This window comes from Grus americana, chromosome 2 (genome assembly GCF_028858705.1).
Source record: "Grus americana isolate bGruAme1 chromosome 2, bGruAme1.mat, whole genome shotgun sequence".
NCBI lineage: Eukaryota > Metazoa > Chordata > Aves > Gruiformes > Gruidae > Grus > Grus americana.
The window spans coordinates 137878438-137902197 of NC_072853.1; the positions used below are offsets into that span (position 1 = coordinate 137878438).

Sequence of the window (23760 nt, forward strand, 5' to 3'; positions counted from 1 at the left end):
ATAGAAACAGTAAATATAAGAAGTGTAAATAGAATGTGGTAGAAAGTGTGACAAACTTATGTAGCAATAAGCTCTTGCCCCAACTGTAGACCCTTAGCACCAGAATATGAATTTATTTCTTAAGCTTAAAGATATTCCTGTTTTATTATCATGACCTTTTATTAGCAGCCTATAGCTGGCCTATTGTTATGCACATTCTGACAGTGTGCATACTGCAATGAAGTGTGGATGCTCTTCAGGTGTAGAATAAAGTATTTACTATTTCCATATTTAGATACAGGACAATTTTTCAGTGACATGCCTTGTAATTGCTTAATCAGAAAGGTTATATAAAATAGTTTTAGCAGTAGGGGGGTTTCTGATTAACTGATAATGGAGCAAACCCATATCACAGACTATTTTGATCATTTTGCCTTGATTACCAAATATTAACCTGAACTTTTCCAAGAAACACATCCAGGTTTCTAAGTCTGATATTTATCCACAGTATAGAAACACTGTAAGAAATGGCAGTATTAGCCTTCCCATACTGTCTTGCCAATTTGTTTCATGCCTGTTTAAGAAGATCGTTCCACTTATCAAAAAATTGACCAGTACCTGAGGGTGTGGAACACCGCCAGCATAAAAGGTGTTTAGGCTCTTGAAGTATAGTTTTGTTTTTTTGTTCCTGCATCCATAGACTTTATATATTTTGACATACTGTAATGCAATAGCAGGATTAGATAGGGCAGCCTTTAATCATGACTGATATGTTATTTATATTGTATTTTCAAACACAAAGTTATTTAAGAGTTTAGCTATGCACTTTGAAGCATATACAAAACCACTTTCCTGTAAAATAATCTATTCCTTTTCCTATTCCAAAAAAACCAGTGTTGTAAAGAAAAGTGTTACTGTAAAATGCTTTTTTTTTTTTTTTTTTAACCGAAACAGACTTCATCTTTATTTTGGTCATCTCTTATTAAAAGTTGGAACAAGTCTAAACTATCAGCTCCTCTACGAGACAGAGAAAACAGACATGACAGCAGCCCATGATTCAGTTTCTTATGGTTTTATTGCTGCAAAATTGTCATTAAATATGTTTGAAAGAGGAATGCAAGTGGATGATATGAATTTAAAGATTTTATTAATAGAAAAATAAGAATATGTACTATAATAATGAATGGTCTTGCTTATGGAAATTTTAGTATAAATTGTTTTGATTTCTTTACATTTGTACGTATAAGAAAAGATCTAATACAGTTTTCTGTTTAATAAAAAATATAGTGCATTTGAATAAAAACATGCAATTTAATCTATTTCATGACTGGTAAAGGGAGTTGGTAAATCCTTTTGAAAATTAAGAATAAAATTATTTGTATTTACATCTGTCTTTGTACTGGAAAAGCTGTCAATTAGGTGGTCTTTCTATCCTTAAGAACAGAGATATAGTCAGCTAGGGAAAGGAGGACAGGCTCCCAGGACTACATTTTTTGGCCTAATAGAATCTTATAGCGGATATTACTGTGCTGGTTTTGGCTGGGCTAGAGTTAATTTTCTTCACAGTAGCTGGTATGGGGCTGTGTTTAGGATTTGTGCTGAAACAGTGCTGGTAACACAGGGATGTTTCAGTTACTGCTGAGCAGTGCTCACACAGAGCCAAGGCCCCTTCTGCTTCTCACACCACCCCACCAGCCAGTGGGCTGGGGGTGCACAAGGAGTTGGGAGGGGGCACAGCCAGGACAGCTGACCCCAACTGACCAAAGGGATATCCCATACCATATGGTGTCATGCTCAGCATATAAAGCTGGGGGAAGGTTGGCTGGGGAGGCCGCTGCCTGGGGACTGACTGGGCATCAGTCCGTTGGTGATGAGCAATTGTTTTTCATTTTCATCACGTGTCTGTCTTGGGTTTTATTTCTCTCTCTCTCTCTTATTTTCCTTTTCATTACAATTTAGTAGTAGTAGTATTTAATTTTATTTCAATTATTAAACTGTTCTTATCTCAGCCCTTGAGTTTTCTCACTTTTACCCTTCCGATTCTCTTCCTCCCCATCCTACAGGGGCGGGGGGAGCAGGGAGTGAGTGAGAAACTGTGTGGTGTGATGCTTCGTTGCCGGCTGGGGTTAAACCACGACAATTACGCTAATGAGAAATACATCTACCATCAAAACCTCGCCTGATAAATGTACTTAATCTTCTGTCATATAATTCTACAAGGGTTTGATTTATGGATTTAAATTTTCTAGTAAACCTTGAGTGCACTGACAATGCTGGGTTTTGTTTTGCTGAGCTCAAAATACGTTAATTTGACACAATATATTCTGAATGACTCTAAAATATATCTGTCTATTTTATCTTTGTGCAAGTCAAAGAGTTTATTACATACAGTGCTAAGAAGTCAATTTAAAGCAGTCTTTTCAATAAAGAAAAAGAAAAGATGCTTCATTTGAGGTAAAAATAACTGAACAGCAAGAGGAAAGGCTCTCAAAGGAGAAGGTGCAAAGGCTTGTTGATCTTCCTCAATAAGAAGATCAAAAGAAATGACAAAATATTCTTATGAATACTTACATCAGGTTTTTTTTTTTTTTTATTGTTTCATTATTCATCATCCCTGGGTAGAAAGTAGCAGGACAATAGCTGAATCCAGATTTTCCAAAGACACCCAACAGTAATTCAGGACTTTGTTCACACTTGTTTCAAAATTAAAGGACTCTACATTTCTTCATATACATTTGCATTAATAGAGCAATCGATCCCAGGTCAGTGTGTCACTGTGCTAACTAATCTATATAACATATAGAAGATATACAAGGAACATACATCAGATCACTTCCACTCACAGACTCTTAGAGGCTGGAAGCTGAATCTGATCTGAGCCCATCGGGTTGTTGGAGCTCTACTGAGAATATGCCATTTATCCCAGAGCAGGTTCTCAAAAACTGTTTCCAAACATTTTCAGATTTTCTGTACAAACACCTTTGGAAATATCTGTACCTTTTTCTTCAGCAATGTGTCACATTCTTATTTTTTTTCTGTTCCCCACCCCGTGCAGGCATCCAGGTTGGACCTCTGGTCCTGCACCAGGATTTCCTGGCTTGTGTGCCAGCAGGTTTCTAGGAATGGCCAGTACTGTAGTGCTCCTTCTCCCTTTGTGACTTTAAGAGCCATTAAGTGGACTTTAGGAGCCACTAAGTAGATTTTTATGTGTAATTTGAAATAAGTACCAAGGATAGGGTTTGTACTTTTGCTGCCATGTTTGACAGTCATCTACATCTGCGTTTCACTCTCTTCCACTTCTAGCTCATGCGAACTCAGTCATTTTCAAGTTCCAGGTACACTGTGCTGTGTCTGTGTCGGAGAACAGTTTATATAAGTGGATGAACTATGTTCCTATCTGACTCCTAAATGTGAATAATGAATTCTAATACAGTGTCTTTTTTTTTTTAGCTTAGCTTCTTGTTTTGTTACAGAATAATAATTACTCATAAGAGTTAAACAAAACTGCGCGTACTTATTTGAAATGGTACTGCTGGTCTCCTGAATGTATTTAACAGTATGCAATAAATCTGGTAAAACAGAAGTGCAGTCTTTATGTATTTAAGAAGAAAAAAGTGTAATCTCTGCCTGCTGTCATGATAAACTAAGCAATTTACTAGCATTTATACCCAGTTTTATTTTTCTGTAGAATCTGTTAATGAACTTCAAAATGCAGGTTCTATCACTCATTTAAAATGTTTCTATGAGTTAATTACCTGGTAATACAGCTCTCCTACTGCAAAATATGTAAAGATTGTTACATCTGGATTTCTTATTTTCTTTGAATATCTCATTTGTCATGACGAACAATAAGCATTTACCTTTACCTTTAGCTAACTTAAGGCAAGCTATGTTTTTTGTCTTGGCTCTTCTTCACGATGGGAGTTTGCACTTTCTAGTACTAGCCAGGATAGAGATTTTAACCATGAATCAGAAATCGTATAGTAGGTGTAAGACATGAAATAAAATCGATACATTTTTCTGAGGCATGTCACTGGTTAAGTGACAAAAAAATATTCTGATAGTCGCTGAAAAAGAAAAGTCAAAGGTACATTTGAACCTGTCAGTTCAACACATTCCTGTTATCCCTTTAGGGGATATCATACAACTTGACACCAACATTTAAGCTTTGAAAATTATGAGCTCATCTATTTCAAATGGGATGTCACATGTTCCCAAGCCTTTGCCATTACTTATAATGGAAGACAGGATGATCACTTTTGTCACATATTGATAATGAATAAGATCTTTCTTTTTTCTTTTCTTTTTTTCTTGTTTCAGAATGAAGAACAAATTTTGGTATTTTGAATTTGGCACTTCGGAAACTTTCTCAGCCACCTGTAAGAAGCTGCATGAATCTGTAGAAATAGAAGTAAGAAACTAATTGTTGCCTTTCTCCTTGAAATGTCACTAGTTTGGCTGAAATGCAGGGAGCAAGGGTGCAGAGTGCCTGAATCCAGCAAGGCAAAGCAATGCACATCCTTTTGACCCTATATTCCAAAATATTATTTTTATCGTGTCTATTTGTAGTGTAGCCCTGCACACTGGAACAAAGTTCAGTTTGATGATTAGTGAAGTCTTAATACAGTAGACGAGGTCAAGAGGTGAAATATAACATTAGAAATCAATAGGGAGTGTGGCTAGGTCAGATGGAAAAATGAAAGACTGTCGGAGGGAGTGAGAGCTGCTGCAGGATTAAAATAAAAAAAAAAATCTTATTATTTCTAGGTCCCAAGTTTTTATAACCTTTAAAACTCAATTCCCTAAAATCGTACTTACTTTCCTGAATAAAGGTTAAAGAATATATTTTTTTTTGAATCATTCCCCTTCATTAAATAGCTTTTCTCTCTGCACAAGGGGTCATCTTTCCATTATACATTGAACATTAACTGAAAAGACACAGGATAGTTACAGACAAAATAGGAATTTAAAATAATGTGCCACTGCTACTTTGATGGCTGATAGAATAAGTGGCTACACTACATGAACTGTTTGGGAAGCTGATATTTATAAATAAGTAAATGAAACATGTGAAATGAGTGAAGGAATAAACCTGAGAATTTAAGTTAAATAATGAAATAATTTCTCCAGAGGATTATGGTGCTTTTTCCTTTCCAATAGTAATGAGAAACTGCACATGTGAGTTTTTGTAGTATATTTGTGTAGTAGCGTGAGGCACTCAGAAAGGTATGATGAGAGCTAGGAGAGTCTGGCCAAAGCCTCCTGAAAGGTGAAGTCTGAAATGATCTGAAGGGACCATGGATTCGATAGTAGAACAGTAACAAAGAGTACTGAGACTGAAACTGTAAGACAGACCTGTGGTGCCAGACTTGCCTGTTACGCTGTTACATTTCTTTTTAAAGTGGAAACATGCTCCAAACATGTTAGATTAAAAAATAAAGAAACAACCAAACAAAAACCCCGGAAAAAACAAACAGAACAAAAAAACCCCTTTGCTTCCCAAGATGGTGCTTCACACGTTTGGGTTTAAGTACATGTAGACTGAAAAATATTTGATTAGTTTTTGGAAGAAATGCTTTGGAAGAAAAGCTTTGGAAGAAAGGCAGATTTTATTTGATTTTAACATATTGCAAGTTACATGTACCTTTTGATTAAATACAAATTGAAGAGCAGGCTTTCCCAAGAAAACATTTCTATCCAGCAAAAATCTTACATAGCTCGTAAGACGTGACGATCTTAAACCATCTAATTGTAACCATTGAAAGGATGATGAAATGTTAACATCCCAAAGCAAAAAAGTATGCATGCAAGTTTGTGATGCTGCTGATACCAATTGTATAATTATTACCAATTCATATCAATAATACTATTATTACCAATGAAGTATTACATTGCCAGTATATGAGACATTTGGTAATATTCACTTCATCTATCCTGGTCATTATCATTAGTCCTACAATTAGGAACAAAAATCGTAGGGGATATAGTTTCCAAAATGTTTACACAAGAAGTGTTAGGAGGTAGTTATTTACAGATTTATTTCCAATGAGTAAATTTCATTTAAATGAGCAATGCTTGCCAGTATGCTTGCATCTAATGTTTCTTGTTTGTATGTTATAAACACTTGGGAGTAGGACTGTTTTCATCTGATTTTTAACCTGCTGCCCCTTGCTTGGGGATGTTGCTGTAAATGAGAGCTTGGTGTATGATACCACATTTCAGTCCAAATAAAATGCACAAAGAATGCATTTACTCTACAGCCAATTTTGAATGAACAAAGCTCACAAAGATTAATGATCTGTATCTCTGAGCTGGGAGACAGAGATCAAACATTCTGTGGGCAAACCCTATATTTGATTTCTAACCTAATTAAGCTTGGCTTTCCTCATATACATTCATGCCTCATGTTCTGTATGTCTTCTTCTGTGTGAGATGCAGAACAAAGTTTGGACACTAAATTCTTATGTTATCCAGAATAAGATGTGGGGTTATTTCCAAATTGGGATCCAAGAAGTTGAGGAGAGAAATACAGGTTCTAAAGGGAAAAAAATATATTTTTAATAATAATGTGCAGTAAATGAGGCTTAAGACTTTACAGCTTAGAGTACTTACAATTTAATTCCACTTCAGAAAAAAAGAAAGGTGTGTGAAGGGTATTTAATGAGAATAGGCATAGCTCCAGTGTAAGTGGAGGTGGCATGGTCCATACCTGCAGCCCTGTAAAAGCATTGTGGGACCAGAGGAAGCCTACTATACCGCCTGGTAGTAATGGGTTGGGGAAAGGAGTTTAAACCATCTTGTAGTTTTGCGTGATATTGCACTTGGCTACACAGCAAAGCCTTAGTCTCAGCTGTTTTCAGGCATGGATGTATTCTCAACTTTGAGATGATCTGGAAAATTGTGATCTAATGCATGAAGTGTAAAAGATAATGCTTGAAAAGGGACTGAAGCCAGGAAAGAAGGCAAAAAAGAAATAGAAGTGCTAGGGTTTTATTTCTAATCTAGGTAGGCATGCTCCGCATTTTAAAACCATGCTTTTATTCTGAGCAGCATCGTTGCATTATTTGAAATAAAAAAAAGAAATAAAAAAAAAAGGAGCAGAACACATCTGTGTTTTGTTGTTGTAGTGTATGAATGTGTTAGGACAACACAGAGCTACCTGTAGCGCAAACTTCTTGTCTGTGTATGAACAAAAGAAATCCTCCTTTACTAATTCAGAAAGTTCCTCGTCACTGTGGGATTCTGAGGCCTAGTCAAATAATTGTCTTAGTGTACTACCTGCTGTGTTCAATATTGAGTGAAAATGGAAGCCAGACCCTGCGCCATCCTATTTCACAATTCTTCTTTTATTTAAATAATTCCAGTCAGTTTGGGGGACGCCAGACCTTTATAAATTAACAGCAGGGAAATACCAAAGGTGTCAGATTGCATATTTATCATCTTTCTCGTGTAATACTTAAATATGTATTAAGAAGTGACTGACATAAATTAGGCAGATTTCAGAAGCCACAGGCCGTGGCTTGTAGAGGACCCCCTTCTGCTTGACATTTCATCCTTGTCAAAGATCAAATTATTTTAATTTAGGCTGCAAATTATAAGGAATGAAGACTTCTTTGTGGGAATTCCCTGTGGTAATCTGACTTTTGTTGTTACTGCTGCTTGTCAGTGTGCAAAAGATATAATATGCATGCAAATAAGGTTAAAAAATATGTACTATCTAATTATCCAGCCAGTACATTCCACTTGAAGACAGTGGGAGGCCTGACACACAGTATGTGTTTGATTCATTGAGGCCTGCAGGGTATTTACACAAGATTACTTTTAATTATGAAATTAATATCTGTTTATCTAGAATGTATAGCAGTAAGTGAGCATACACATGAGCAGAATTTTTAGTAAAATAAATCATCTTAATATTTAATAGATATAAAATGTAGGGGGGAACCACGAATTTGCTTCCAAAAGAACAGTGAGGACCCATGCCTCTTTTCTTGTAAGAAAACTGTGATAAAAAGTTACACTTTCAATTACAGTAGTTGCCACAACTGTCGACTCGCTTCCAGATATGTCTTTCGACTTTAAAGGTTTCCTTCTATGAATATAATCCACAGGTTTAAAATTTAATTCTTGAAGAGCAAATATGAAATGGAAACCTTAATGTTGAAATTGTTCTCTCTCCAGATGTACGCTCTTAGAAAAATTAAGAAGATGCAGAGTATGCATTATAATACAGTTCTGTTTTGTGATCTCAGAAAGTTTCAGGGTAAAGAAATAATTATGCACAGTTATTTTTGAGTTGTACTTTCCTTTTCTTCTTCAGAGCTGTGATAAAGGTTTAGGCAGAGAGGAAAAAGTGCCAGTGACCCACAGAGCAGCAAGCTGCAAGGTGTCAGTGGACTATTACTGAAGCGTGGTTAATTATTTTTCCAGTTTTCTTCCTGATTATTTTATATAGGAATTACAAAATAAGACCCTTAATCAGTTTTAAATGCATGACCGGACCCCCTACTGGCTTGCAGAACATTGCAGGAGTAGGATCTAATGTTTTAAATGCATTCTGCTATACACTATAAGGTGCATGTGACTTACCAGGATATCTATATACTCTAGCTATGTTGTGAGGCATGAAGCTAATCTACCTCTAGCCAAGGTACAAGTATATAAATCCTGGGAACTTGGGCTGGTTCAGTGAATTAATAAGTAGAACTGGATGCTTTGCCTTCCACCTGCAGGTTCAACTGTAGTTATCTGAAGTTGGGTCTTTTTTTCTTCTGTGGAGGTTCTTCAGTATTTTGCTGTGTTTTGTATAGCTTCAGAGCTTCCTCTGGCCCTAAAACAATATGGGTAGGGAGGAGGACTTAGCCTGAGTAAATTAGAGTCTATGAAGGCTAGGTGTATCCTATCAAGCTAGGTGCATCTCATCCAATGTGTGTCAGGTGAACTGTGTTTGCAAATCTTGTAGGCTTTTGCCACCTGAGAAGATGCTGAAGTTTGTCAGTGAAGAGGCTAAGTTAAGGTCCCTCTTCTGGAAGTGAAAATTCTGGTCCCTTTATAAGATATAATTTGAAGCCAAGTCTAGCAAAGGAATGTACACCTATGAAATGCCTCCATGCCCAGTGTTGCTGTAGGAAGCAGGAGAAATACACACTAGTGACAGAAAGTGCCCTACAGTAATGATTCCATCGCTGAAGGGACTATCCCACAGCGTAAGGTTTCTTCTGTGTGTCCAGTAAGTCTTGGAAAGCTTTTAGAGCACTGATACCTCTTTAGCTCCATATCCTGTGTTTTCCTTTGACAATGCTGCATATTTCTGACAACTGGCTGATGGAAGTTCTGGGATAAGAAGTGCTGTAGCTGCATCTGCCTTTTGCTGCACCCAGTTTTACTAGTCTTACCTCTCAGTAGGAGTTATTAGTCAGGTGTAGCCCTATGCTAATGTGCCAGTTGTGCCTTTGGATTGAAACTAATATCAGGTTGTGTTCTGTGCTCTCGGGGCCCGCTTAGACCCTTTTCCATGAAGCTGTATATGCTCTGTATGCAGGGACTTTTATGTTCAGTTTCATGTGGAAGGGACTCAGGTGTTACAGTGACAAGGATCGTTGCAAAATTGTAAGACAGACAATTTAACTGGAACAGGCAACAAAAACACTCCAATTATTGCTACAGAAATTTTTGTAGTATAAAGGTCTTTCTGCTAATAGCTGTAGTGAAGCTACAAATATATTTCACTTGGGTCCATGAATAGGTATCAGATAACAACATGGCTCTACCAAATGGTCCCACACTTAAGTAATCAAGAGCTGAATAAGAATCATGTTTTGCCTTCTGAATGAGGATCTGTTCCTATCTCATACCTCCTTTCCAGATATAAGTATTTATCTGAGGTATAAACACTGATTAAACCATTAATGGTGTTAAGAATGATGAATTGCTGAAGAAAAATATCTGATAGGTAGAACATTCTGACTTTTCTTTCTCTTTCACTATTTTCTCTCTTTTTTTTTCCTTCCTCTTTCCTTTATCCCCTTGCTAATCAGTGTGATGGAATTCAGCTAGACTTAATCAATATTTCTCTGGAAGGAATTGCCATTCTGAACATCCCAAGCATGCATGGTGGATCGAATCTTTGGGGAGAGACAAAGAAAAGACGTAGCCACCGTCGGACAGAAAAGAAGAGGTCAGATAAAAGAACCACTGTCACAGATGCCAAGGAATTGAAGTTTGTATGCCAAGGTAAGTTTACAGATTAATATAAACTATATGGCTCCGTACAGTCAAGTCAGTTGTATAATTGCCCTTGTACTGCCTCTTGTCAAGAAAAAGAATAGACAGTTCTTAGCTATTTCTTTTCTTGTGCATTTAGCTTTTCTGATGGGAAGCACTGGAGTAAAGGCATGAGCAAAGGCATAAATAAAGGCGTGCTGACAATTACAGTCTATATACTTGCAAACCTGCCTCGAATGTTACCTGTTAAGCACACTAAGCACACCATGTGGCACTACTACAATATTCAGTCTAGAAGGACCTGGAGTTTTTGGAGTCAGAAAATGCTTACTGAGCATTTATAATGCTTCTTAATGTCAGTGTGCATAAAACTTGGGGATAACAATGCCCTGTTTCTAACAAACTTTGGCCAGAGGCTGTGGAAAATTACCTCAGAGTAACAAAAGCAAGCTGTCTATACATCTTATGTTACTATACTGGGATGCTGTATGCAATCTTTGAATGCATATGCTGTAGCTTGCTTGCAAGGGTTTGATCAATCCTTTCAGGGCTTATATACTTTCTTGGTGATTAGATGCGTGTGCTCCATAAATTTTTTGAGAAAATCGACCGTAAATAGTACTCTTTACTTTGTATACTGAATACTACATTGTAGCACATCAGTGCATATCACAAGTTCTAGTGATCATAAACCACCATTCTGTTCGCACCCAGGGATAAACAGACCAGACTTTGAAAACTTTTGGTTTTATCCCCCTCTTTTTATCCTATGGAGAAGTATGTCCAGCTTCAGAGTATATTCCTGCTTCTCCTTCTTATTTAGACTAAATAAAGACCAGGACTTTAACTATCTGATGTTGTTGTGATTGTGTTATATCTTAATTAATATGTGTTGTAGTTTTAATCCAGCTAACTTATCTGGGTGACAAAAGTTTAGGAATAAAGTAATTTTCTGTGGCTTGGAAGTTGCAATAGATACTGGGACTCAACGTTTCTGTGTGTTTTAGCAATTTGACATGTGTTCTCAGTATCTCAAAGTAACTTACCAATATGCTCTGACAGCTGAATTCTTATCAGCTGCTAAGCTTCTGCGTGCACTACAATTCCTGTGTTATGTCCTGATGCTCGAGACATGGAGGCAGGGTATTGGGTAATGGACTCACCAAAATATTTCCTTTTGTGTTTCTTTTCAACATAGGGAGACAGGACATGTCACCCTTTTGACAGTAGTGAAACAAAATGTTACAATCTCTTTAACTATTGAAGTTATGTATATATTTGATACATACCTAACAGCAATTTCAAACTACTGACTATTTTTGGTATATTAGAAAGGCATTGCTACGCTCCATTTCCATTTTCCTGGACATTAAAAAATAAAATAATAATAAAAATATTAAAGACTGAACAGAAGATCCTACATTATCTGTCGAAGTGTTCATAATGCAGACATTAAGCACCTTACTTTAGAAAAAAGTAGTCTCATGACTTAGTTTCTAATCACTTTATATGCACTGTAGATGGAAGTAGCTTCAGTCAAAAGGCAATTTCAAAGCAGAGATTGACTTCTCAATGCCATAAGCTAGAGCACCTCTGTGTCATCACTGAGTACACAGATAGTATCATTGGTTGCATCTACATTAGCATTTTAGTGCTTAAAAAGAGTATGCTTCTTGGATTTCCCAGTTGTCTGTGTTTATTGCATTTCAGTTTGCAACACTGAGCGGTCTCGAGCATGCAAACTGGATTCCTTTCAAATGGAGGGGGTCACATGCTGTGACTGCAAATGGGTGTTCAGTCCATGGAACTAGGCTAAAACAACTCAAAATAAAACTCCAAAATGGACATGGTGTGAACATTTGAGAACCAACTGATTTGCTCTATGGATCCACTCCTATTTTATACTGGAAAGAATAGTTGCTTAATTTCACTAGCTAAGATAGGTTCCCAGGTTGAGGTGTGCTTCTTCATCTCAGTATTCAAGATTATTGCTGAATAATGGAATTCAATCAATTTTATGGCTAGATAAATCTAAATCTACCCAGTGTGGAAATAACTGACTGCCTGTCATTTCTAAAGCACTATGGTTCCTTCACTAGCTTTGTACAAGCATGTCTGAGAGCCCTATATTTTCTAGCTGATTGTTTTCAGAAGTACATTTGGATTGTACTTTTTAATTTGAAGAAAACGTTGCACAAAATGCAGTGTTTTTTTAACTTGACCATAAAAGCAGAGCGACAAGAAGAATACAGATTGATATACAGTTTAAAAAACCCCACAGTTGTACTGTGGTGCAAAGAAAATACAAGCCTTTTTGGTTTAAATTGAAGTTTAGTATTCAAAGTCTGAGCCCTTAAAATGGGATGTTTGTACAGACTAGTGAAAGCTGTCTCCTCACTCTGGGTAGTTTGTTGCCCCTGAGCATGTTGCTCCTCTTGGAACAGCACCAGCAGGACTTTGAGAACTTCCAAAGAAGAAGAAACCTCTGTGAGGTCCTGCTGCTGTCCTCCCCCTGCTCTCATGTGTCTCACTCAACACGAGCCGTGTACACGCAATGTCATCGTCACTGCAGGAAAAAGGGTCAAAGTTCTGCCAAATCTTGTTTCTTTCTTATCTATCTGTACAATCAGGGGAAGGTATATTCCTCTGAGCCTACTCCCCTCTTTTTTTTTTTTTTTCCCCCCTATTTATTGTTGCCACTTGTTGATGCAAAAAGGCTTGTATTTTCTGTGCCCTTCCCATTATCCACCTCTGCATACTCAATAGCCAGACCACAATTTGGACTTCTAAGTAATCGAATGGACACCTGCTTAGAAAACAATCTGATTATATGCACATAGTCTGAAAAACACTATATCGAAATGTAGTAATTTAAAATGTGCACTATTTAAATACATTCCCTGCTTCTCTCATTAGGAATTGTGCATGTATGCTGATAGCATATAGGTATGTGTGTGTATCATATTTCTGTCTATTAACTGGCTTTGATATTTTCATATAAAACATATATGAAAATATATTTGATTAACTTATAACTCATTGGAAAGAAAACCTTATTTAGCTGTAATGTACTAAATATTATCCTAATCTTTGCTGATGGAAAAAAAAACTACAGATTTCATTTCAGCTCCTGTGCAGAAGTATAGAGGGCCTTTCAACAAATGCTATTAGGGTAAAAATCAGATTTTTTTTTTTTCTAATTTAATTTCATTTTAATTTCTAATTTAACATTGTCATTTCTATTGTACAAAATCAATGCATTAGGAAAAACTGTAACTACAGATATATGTGCTGATTCGTGAAAGTAGATGATTTAATTAGTATTTTGACTTTATGAATCTGACACTTGCAATGTTTCCATTTGTTGTTTTGTTTTAAAATCTTCTAGTATGTACGTATCTATGCCATATCTATCAACAATCAATTTTTCTCTAAGTACAGATTTGAGATATAACTGTGAACTATCCTTGAACATTATTTGGACAGGATTTTTGTTTGGATATACACAGATACTGATAAATGCCAAAAATCAGTGTTTTAAAAAGATGAACATACTGCATAGAAACTAAAGTATGAGTTGAGAAACATAAATGTAAATAACTGAGCTACTTGTTGTTTGGAAATTACATCCAAAACATAAGTTGAATCATGACAACACATCTTACATGAAATATATATACCACTTATGTTAAGTGTTAAACAGCAAAATTTTCTTCCTCACAGAGATACTAAATAAATTTTCAAACCTTTTGTGACAAAGAAGAAATAGTTCCTTGGAAAATGTTTCTAGTAAACTTTTTGTTGAGTGGAGTAGGATTCCTTTGGGATGGATGTTGTTATGCTTTGATTTGCTTTTATGGCTGAAATTCAGTTAGAGCCCTGTCCTGAAATGGAATCTCTTTTAAAGTTTAAAGTCTCTTAAGACTTTATTCCAAGCATATACGTATCTTGTTTTTGCACGAGTAGTTCCAGTCACCTCAATGGACTCATTCCTGAAGACAATATCTATGAACTATTAATGGGTGAAACCTTTAGACTATAAATATTTCAGTGCACTACTTTCCTCCTATTTATTTTGTACGTCACCAGCACACTGATACTTAACTGAGTACTTACCAAGTTGATCTGTGCAGCTTGTTAAAAGCTGCAGTGAGCTATTGCTCAGCAACACGCCAGACTACTAGACTAATTCAAGACAATGTGCATTCATGTCACAGCACCTTGGCATAAACCAAGCTTACCAATATGATTCAATAACTCTGTTGGAAATCTGTTAATAACTGCATTACAGCTTTCCGAATGGAAATGCAGAAGTTTTGAAAATAATGTGTATCCAGACAGTTCACTACAGTTAAAAGCAGGGGACATGCAGAGACTGTGAAAGCCTTGAAGCACTTCAAAATGTCTATACGTAGGAAGAGAGGCAAAAATACCTTTCTTATTAGGTGTCAAATTCCATTGTACAGGGAATGGGGAGAATCTTATCCCAAGCTTCCCTATAGCCAGTTCTCTAAACAATTTGTGAACTTTGTGGGCTAGCAGACTAATTTAATTTATGGAGGTCTTTCATAAACTACACTCTGGCTAGGTGTCTTCTCCTTGTTGTTTCTAATTCTCTAAATTTAAAATTTTGACATATTATTAATTTTGAGATCTCTAAATATTAATTTCATAAGTTGAAAAAGTTAGAAACTGTTCTCTATACACAGTGTATACATACTATATATACTGAATATGCAGACTGTATATTCAGTATTGGTAGACTTTAGGTTATTTATGACAAGGTACAAGGCATGTATAATGAACTTTCTATAATAATATTTTTATTAAATGCTATGAATAATGTAATGGCTAGAGAAGTTAATCACCCTTATTTTGTATCTTCTTTAGACAGTTTTGGGCAACATAGCCATTAACACATTACCACAGAGAAAAATAACAAATTATAGCTATTTCATAGCTGGTCTATGTTAAGACATTCAACTTAGAGAAACAATGTTGTTTAGACAGAGTATCTAAGTAAAATCACTTAACTGCTGCCTCAAAAATCCTAACTAGGTATTTTTATGCATATACTTATATAGCTTGATGAAAGCAAACAGTAGTGATATAATCAAGTTCTACCAATTTTAGTAATTGGTGTTATAGGTTATGTTACCTTATGTGTTACTTTAGAGAAAGGAGGGGGGAAAAAAAAAAAAAGTAAATGAACTTTCAGCCTGGAGAAGAGAAGGCTCTGGGGAGACCTTATAGCAGCCTTCCAGTACCTAAAGGGGGCCTGCAAGAAAGCTGGAGAGGGACTGTTTACAAGGGCATGGAGTGATAGGACAAGGGATAAGGGCTTTAAACTGAGAGTGGATTTAGATTAGATATGAGGAAGAAATTCATTACTGTGAGGGTGGTGAGGCACTGGAACAGGTTGCCCAGAGAGGTTGTGGATGCCCCCTCCCTGGAAGTGTTCAAGGCCAGGTTGGATGGGGCTTTGGGCAACGTGGTCTAGTGGAGGGTGTCCCTGCCCATGGCAGGGGGGTTGGAACTAGATGAGCTTTGAGGTCCCTTCCAACCCAGGCCATTCTATGATTCTAACTTAAATCGATCACTGTTTAAGTCGATCTGTTTAAGAACTTGAGGTAATATATCTGGTATTCAGAATTCAAGGAAGCAGAAATATGTCTAACTAGTGAAAACCAGTGACTGAATCAGTTAAACATCAAAGGAAATAATAATTACACACTCTTCCGAGCTGGGCTTAAACTGACTACAGTAGATAACAGGGATGTATAAACACCTTCTTGCATTTGAGATATCTTGCAAACCAGTTATGATCCTTTCTCAGGAACTGTCTACACAAACTAAGGTGTATGTCTCTATCCAAAACAAAGATACAAGCAGGGCATATACGTTGGAAATACCTTGCTGCAAAATATACATAAATGTTTATATTTCTATGAAAAATAATAGGAAAAAAACAGTGAACCTGAGAAAAGAGGAAGCACTGAACACAGTAATAAAAGATCTGTTGATACATTTCTTAGAAAAAGTGAAGAGAAAGGCAGCTTTCTCAGCCAAATTCTGACTATAAAACTGTTAGATAAGCAAAGAGACTGCCTTCTGTTCAAGTCTTTCTACATTTAAGGAAAAAGATCTTTTGTCTGTAATGGTAAGGAAGAAGTATGAAGAATGAAAATCTAACATTGACTTTCTTTTCCTAATGAAAGCAACCCGAGAACACCTGCAACTTGTGTAACACACAGATCACAAAAAATAAGAAACCAAGTTTCCTTAAAAAGCAGTAAAATAAGTTAAATTTAAAAGGGTTATAGCAGATCATGTCTCTCAGTTCCCCCCCAAAAGAGGTAAAAAGGAAGGAGGATCCAGATGCATGCTTGTCTACCTATTTAAATAGGACTAATCACTGATGATATATGTCAAAGCATTAGGTGTATGAAGTTCAGAAAAGTCAATTATTATTTCGATGTAAACTACTGTAAAACTCATGTGACACTTTTTTCTAGGGTGTAAATTTAGAAAGCATACGTATAATATAGTGTTACATGAATGCTTTGACTGTTTCACTCACAAATCCACTTCATTTAGTTATATACCTGAATTTCTTTACTTGGAAAATAACACAAAATTATCCTTGTATGAAATTTTAACTTCTTTCCTAAATTTTGTTTAATTGCTCTGAAAGTAGCAGCATATTTTCTGTCCTTGATTGAAACTAGGAAGGCAGAGGAATCTCCTAAATAAATAGCAAAGTTGAACCTTCTAATCCAGATGCTTCTTCAAAGTTTAAATATTGGAGAAAAATTCCTAAATTTATTCAAGCAATATTTTTTCCTCTCCAAGCATGCACCATAGCTATTCTGAACATCTTAAAGCATAAATTGAAGCTTTAACCTAAACTTCACATATTTCTGTGAAGGGATTTCTTATTACAATTATGTGAGTGTGTGTTGTTTGTAGTAAATGAAATCCTTGTGAGGCCTGCTAAAGTTAGGGTGACGTTAACTTCAGTGTCTAAAAATGAACCCTATAGCCAGTAGATAGAGTCACCTCAAGAAAAGTGTTTATCCCATGCTTAAGTAAGGGTCTAAGGCAGGTAGAATAAAATGCTCACTGGAGGTGACTCGCTCTCCATTTATTGTAAGCGGAGCTGTCATGGTTTAACCCCAGGCGGCAGCTCAGCCCCGTGCAGCCGCTCGCTCACTTCCCCTTGGTGGGGGGGAAGAGAATCAGAAGAGTAGAAGTGAGAAAACTCGTGGGTTGACATAAAGACAGTTTAACAGGTAAAGCAAAAGCCGCGCACACGAGTAAAGCAAGACAAGGAATTCTTTCCCCGCTTCCCATGGGCAGGCAGGTGTTCAGCCATCTCCAGGAAAGCAGGGCTCCATCACGCGTAATGGTTACTTGGGATGACAAACACCATCGCTCCAACTGTTCCCCCTTCCTTCCTTCTTCTCCCAGCTTTATATGCTGAGCATGACACCATATGGTATGGGATATCCCTGTGGTCAGTTGGGGTCAGCTGTCCCAGCTGTGCCCCCTCCCAACTCCTTGTGCACCCCCAGCCCACTGGCTGGTGGGGTGGGGTGAGAAGCAGAAGGGGCCCTGGCTCTGTGCAAGCACTGCTCAGCAGTAACTGAAACATCCCTGTGTTACCAGCACTGTTTCAGTACAAATCCTAAACACAGCCCCATACCAGCTACTGTGAAGAAAACTTTATCCCAGCCAAAACCAGCACAGAGGCCTAAGTAATAGGCCGGGTTGGACACCTCGCTTCCAGCTGACATGGTGAGATGAAATTCTGTATGTGCTGCTTGTGGCAACAGTTCATCAAATACTTGAACAGTCCTTGGAGCAGGAGCGGGAACCAGGCACCGCTCTGCCAGATAAACCTTGTTGAGCTGAACCATGCTCTCTTCTACAGATCTGGTGCTGATATGTCCCACGTCTTTCATGAGGGTTGTAGTCACTAATCTACTGAGCAGAAGGGACCATGGCAAAAGACCTGTCTTTCCAGTGTGTGCAAGCCCTGCTTGGCGTATTCCTGCTGGGGACTTGAGCAGGGGAACAACTGTTTGGGGGATTATAGTACAGGCAGTGTTGGGAAATAGGGTAGCATTCAGTGGTTATATACTGCCCCATCTATAGCTTGGACTGCATTATTTTGTCACCCTTTAAACATCCGAATAACATGCTGAATATCCCGTTTCATTTGTGTCACCACGCTCAGCCATTGTGCAATACCTCTTCTATCAGCTCAACAGCAGTAACTGGCCACCGCTCCGGACATTTTACTCCACGTCTCAGGAAAGAACTCAATAGGCAGAGGGAGCTGCTGTCTCGCCCAGGGCAGCTGTGTGGTGTAGCTCATCAATGTGTGAGATGTTCTCTCTGACGCTGCAGGGGTTGCAAATTCAACAAGGGCAAGGAACCCCTGCCAGTTTGTCCCTGCGGAAGTACCTGTTCCCGCAAATCCAGGACCTGCGTAAGGCAGGATGCAACTGAGAAGTTGCTTCTACTGATACAGTAGTTCCGAGGTTTTGGTGGTTCTTCCAGACAGAAACTGTGGAACAGAGCACTCCATACTGTGATGTGATACCACTAATCAGCAGTACCTTATCTCTGTGGAGGCAGTGATTCTGGGGGGAAAGGGAGTAGAAGAAAAAAGGAAAAAAAAAGAAGAAAAAAAAAAAAAGGGAAGAAAGAAATAAACATGACAGGTTTTCCACATTAACAAATTCCTCCTTCTCAGTAGAGAGGTAATTTTCCTAACTCAGAACTTGGCTTTTGGCTGACCGAGCTGGTATTCGAATGCCTTTGTCCCCTATTAGCTACTGAAGATTATGTGGTCTTGGATCCTTATTTTTGCTGCATGTGCATATTTACTGGAACAACAGATTGAGATATCAAGAAGGGGTAAATGGCACATTGTACTAACCATTTAGTTAAATTGTGCGTTGCACCCATTAGTTTGTAAGATCTGCATTCAAATGTTTATTTTACCAAGCTGTTACAGATAGTTCAGGTTTCCTAATAAGAGAATGTGGACTGGACTGGCATGATTTAATTATGCTATTGAAAAAGCCTTTTCCTGTCTTTCCCCACACAGACAGCAGAAAAGCTTTGGGGTTCACTCCTCCCCTCTAGATACCTTTATCTTTTCCTCTCTTACCTTTACGAGGTGCTGTGTTCAGCAAGAGCCTTACTTGTACACGCAGGCCCATCAGCCTGGGGGATGGAGTCCATCATTCATAACACAGTTTGAATCTTTTAGAAATATAAATACAATTCCTTGTTGCTGTGAAATACCGATTTTATTGTTATTAGGAAGTAGTAGGACCTTGAAAAATGGCTTGATAGTCTGATTTGGTTTTATATTTATAGGGCATGTATATATGTTTCTGTGCAATATAGATCACAGTAGAAAAACAATTTCCTTTTATTTACAAGGCAGTTGAGATTGTCATTGCATTATACCTTTTGGTGCGCAGAATGTTCATTTTCTTTCAAACGTTATTCATCGAAAGAGGATAATTATGGTGTATTTCACAGACTGCCAGAAGGAAAATGTATCTTTGAAAAGTTTCATTTCCCTTAAGTTGCTCATTTTCTATAGGAAGACAGAGCTATTAAGTAACATGCCCATGACAAAGACTGATTAAAATGGCATAAAGGACTATCTTATCTCTAAGTACAGGGATTTACATGTATAACTCCTATGACATTAAATGCAGTAGGTGAAATTAACTCTAACTATTGTATAAAAAAAGCCCCAGTAAATTGGTTTGTACAGAGAACAAGGTGAGGGTGGGAGGGATGGCACGTCAAGTAGCAACTGAGAAGTAGGAAGTTACTTATTGTTTTAGGGTACACCTACAATGTAGCATCCAAATAATCAAGCCAAATTCTGTGCCAGCAGCATTAAGGCAATATTCTGCTGGGGCTCACTTTGGCTGCTGAGCAGTGGAAACATCACCTTGCTGATGTGGCTAAGATGCTCGTAGTCAGCCAGCTCCTTAGAGCGGCTCTGGCTCCTCTGCAGCATTCAAGGTAAATTTAGCCTGGGTCTGTGTGACCCAGAACAAGATATATGCCTTTACGTACACCTCGTGCTGGTCCTGTGGGGTACCTCAGCACGGGTGTCTGCGGAAGGCTCATATGTTGCTCCACGTGCTCACCTGTGCTTTGCTGGGAGCACTTCATGGCTCTTGCACCTTATTAACATGACAGCCATTACTTAAGATGTGGTAAATGATAAGTGGTATGAATGGAATATCCAAAGATTTTGACTGGGTTTTTTTTTTCCTACTCACTGCACAATTAGTAACAAATACCATTTTTCATTGTAGCGCAACTGACCTGCTTACCCAGGCTGCTTTTTTGCCTTTTTTTTTTCCATTTCTGGTACCGAAAGCAGCAGCTTTGCTGGTATTTCATAGATTCATTAAGGTTGCTGAAGTTTGCCTTTCCTGAAATCTTTCTTTGAGTCTTTCCTCCATGATGGTCTTTGCTCTGACTATAACTTTGCCACTGTGTTTCAGCAACTCATCCAGCATAGCAGCAACAGTGTGGTGTGGTCAGTCTAGAACTCACAGTTTGCTAATATAGCAGATGAGTAGTTGTTACTAAAAATTTGTTGTGCCATGCATCCAATGTGGATATTTGTACAAGAGCTTTAGCACAGGACATAACTCCTTTTTGGGGCAATTCCACTAAAATTATCAGATTTAGATTTATATAAAGTACCATAGCTTATGTCAGAATTTCACATTTTCTATATGTTGAAATGTGGATGAGAAAAAATTAACAAGTTTCAGATGGAAAAAAATGTGAATGTGTGTATATTTAAAAATAGATATGTTTAATTGATATTTTGGGTTTTGTAATCACGTAAATATATGCCTTTTTCTCTACTTCAGCAAGAATTCCATAACAAACAAGTGAATAAATTTAAAAAATCTTTGTTGGATATATCTTATACATTGTATATTGATTTTTTTTGTACACATACTTAGATTTTTATTTTTATTTTTTGCAGAAACATACATTCTCATATATTTGTAGGGTTTAATTTTTATTTCCTGCTGCTATATGGCATGAGGAACAATGATTGCAGAAGTGTTAAACCCAGCTGATACCAGAAAGTAGCCCCGTCTTAGTTATAAAATAACCATATCCTATTATGGTACTTTGATACAGAATTTTTCTTTAATTAACAAAGTGAAAACATCTGTTACTGTCTCAACATAGTTTTTGAGTTTCATACCAATTTTATAATTCATGTGTTTTTCTGCTTCTGAAGTTTTTCAGATATAAATTATTTGTAGATGTTACTTTTCTTCCAAAAGCTTACAAAAAGTCAGCAATTAACTAACTACAACAGGTGTTTCCTTTCTTGGGGAAAGGAATGCATATGATTATTGTAATTTAGATTCCTATGTGAGTTAAGGAATTGGCCTGTTATTAGAAAACATTGCAAGCACATGGAAAATGATAAAAATGAAGTAGAAAGATTGGATGAATTTAAGACGTGAGACAGTTTTAACCGTTTCAGGCTCTTCACATGTGAATGTTGGGGGTGTTGTTCCCTCCCTCCCCCCTCGAATCCTAAATATACTTGATATGTGCATATATGGTTTAAATTTACAGTAATATTTTCTGATGCCAAACATATGTTTTTATATTGTGACCTTTGTACAAAAAGCTGCAATAACCATTCTGCAATATTCAATTTGTTTAATGGCAGACAAGTATTCCCTAGGAATGTCTGATAGCGTATTACTCAGATTGTTTGCTCATTTAACCCTGCCCCAGGTGCCTGAATCTTTAGATTAAAGATACAGAAATAAAAATAGAATAGCCTAGCAGATCATTTTTGGCTGATGTAACACATAATCATATCCTCTGATCCATTCTAGTTTTCTATTACTTGTTAATAGAAAATTTCAAGTTTCTTGAGTGTATCCAAAAGGTGTCAGATTGACAGCAATTTAATTTTGAGTAACAACAGGAGAGACAGCTTCAGTTAATGTACGCGTTAGTATTACTAATAAAAAATAAGTGAAATATTTGAAAAATATTGGTGCTATGAAGAACCCAGTAAGACCACAGGTTGGGTGTATATACACTTACATTACTCGCTAGAGGTAAAAGTGGAATTTACAGGAGAAAATTAGTATTTCTGCATGAGACAGCTGCAGAAAAAGAAGTGTCTATTAAAGCAAAAATGTCAGGTTCAGTCTGTTGTATTAAAAAAGCTGAACTTGTTCTGTTAGGGGTTTTTTCCCCTCACTCTGCAAAGACTTGTGTTAACCAAAGCATTCAAATATATGTAGCTATAAATATATATTGAAATCATGCAGATAATTTACTAGTGCCTAATTACTCTGGAAGGAGAGAGTTGTGGGGTTGGCTTTTTTTTTTCATACTTGCTGTTATGATCAATTTAAAGATTTTATTTTTTAATTTTTTTTTTCCTCTTTCTCCATTTGTTTTTTTCATATAAGCATCTGTGGTCTGATGGCAAATAAGCTATTAGCAGAATACTGTGTAGCAAAAGCATGTGTCCAAACACACCAACAAAAATGACTGTTTGGTAGTAGCATTGTTTCAATCACATATTTATGGAGACCAAGCCTGTCTGGTGATTTTGTGCATTTGTGCTGATGATAAATCAAATTAAAAAAGAGGAGGTTCAGTCAGACCACGTCATCTCTGTGACCTGCCTTATTTTTACCTGCTGCCTTTAAATCGTAGCTTCCCTCCTGACACTGTTAAGCATTGCCAGTAAAGCACCAGGTTGTTTATAAGAGCACATTGTAAAGTAGGTTGTATTGGAAAGTATGAGCTGCCCAACAAATTAATGGCATTGTGAGGTGCTGCCTGCTGGGGTGAAAATAAATTGTAAGAAAATATAGGGAGACAGGTAATGGGCACTAACTATGCTGCACAACACTTTTCAGACTGCTGCTGACTGTGTGCCAATAGATATGGCAATAACTGTCAGCAAGATTTACAATACTTTCACATTTACACAGTGAGAGTAGAAAGGTTGAAAGAGTTCTATAATTTTATTTAAAGTTTAGCGCCAACTATTTCTGGACCTACTATTTCCAGGCAACAGGGTTACAAACACACTGCTTATCTTTCATATGTGTCAGTGGGAGGGTTTTTTATTATCATCGGAAGTCCTTGAAATTTGACATAAGAAAAATAGTGGTAAAGCAGAGGTATATACTTAATTGTAAAATCCAAGTAGGTACAGATTTTGCCATTTATTGTATATGTTTGTGATTTCTGATAGCACTAAATCGTGCTACCTATCCATAGCCCCAGTGGGTGGTTCCTGCAGGCAATACATTTTCTGGCTGTGCTTCTTTCCCTGATATTGAGAAGGCACAGCTTAAAGCCACTGTGTTGGCTTTGTTGTCCCCTTGCAATGCATTCCATGCTGCAGAAATCTGTAAGAGGCTGATTGAACAATTTTAAAGGTCCATTGTGCAAGGCTCAGGAGTTGTTCCATCATCCTCCTTATCAGTATTCAGACAC

The 23760-nt window shown here is 37.2% G+C and overlaps 1 protein-coding gene across 11 annotated transcripts in view; it reads left to right on the forward strand.

Annotated features, from left to right (window-relative positions):
- DGKB (diacylglycerol kinase beta) overlaps positions 1 to 23760 on the forward strand; it is a 414451-nt gene that overhangs the window by 323455 nt on the left and 67236 nt on the right. For all 11 annotated transcript variants that reach the window (XM_054817166.1, XM_054817163.1, XM_054817164.1 and 8 more), the window contains 2 exons: positions 4300 to 4390; positions 10017 to 10212. In XM_054817166.1, coding sequence (XP_054673141.1) covers positions 4300 to 4390; positions 10017 to 10212 — 287 coding nt within the window. The remainder of the gene's footprint in view (positions 1 to 4299; positions 4391 to 10016; positions 10213 to 23760) is intronic.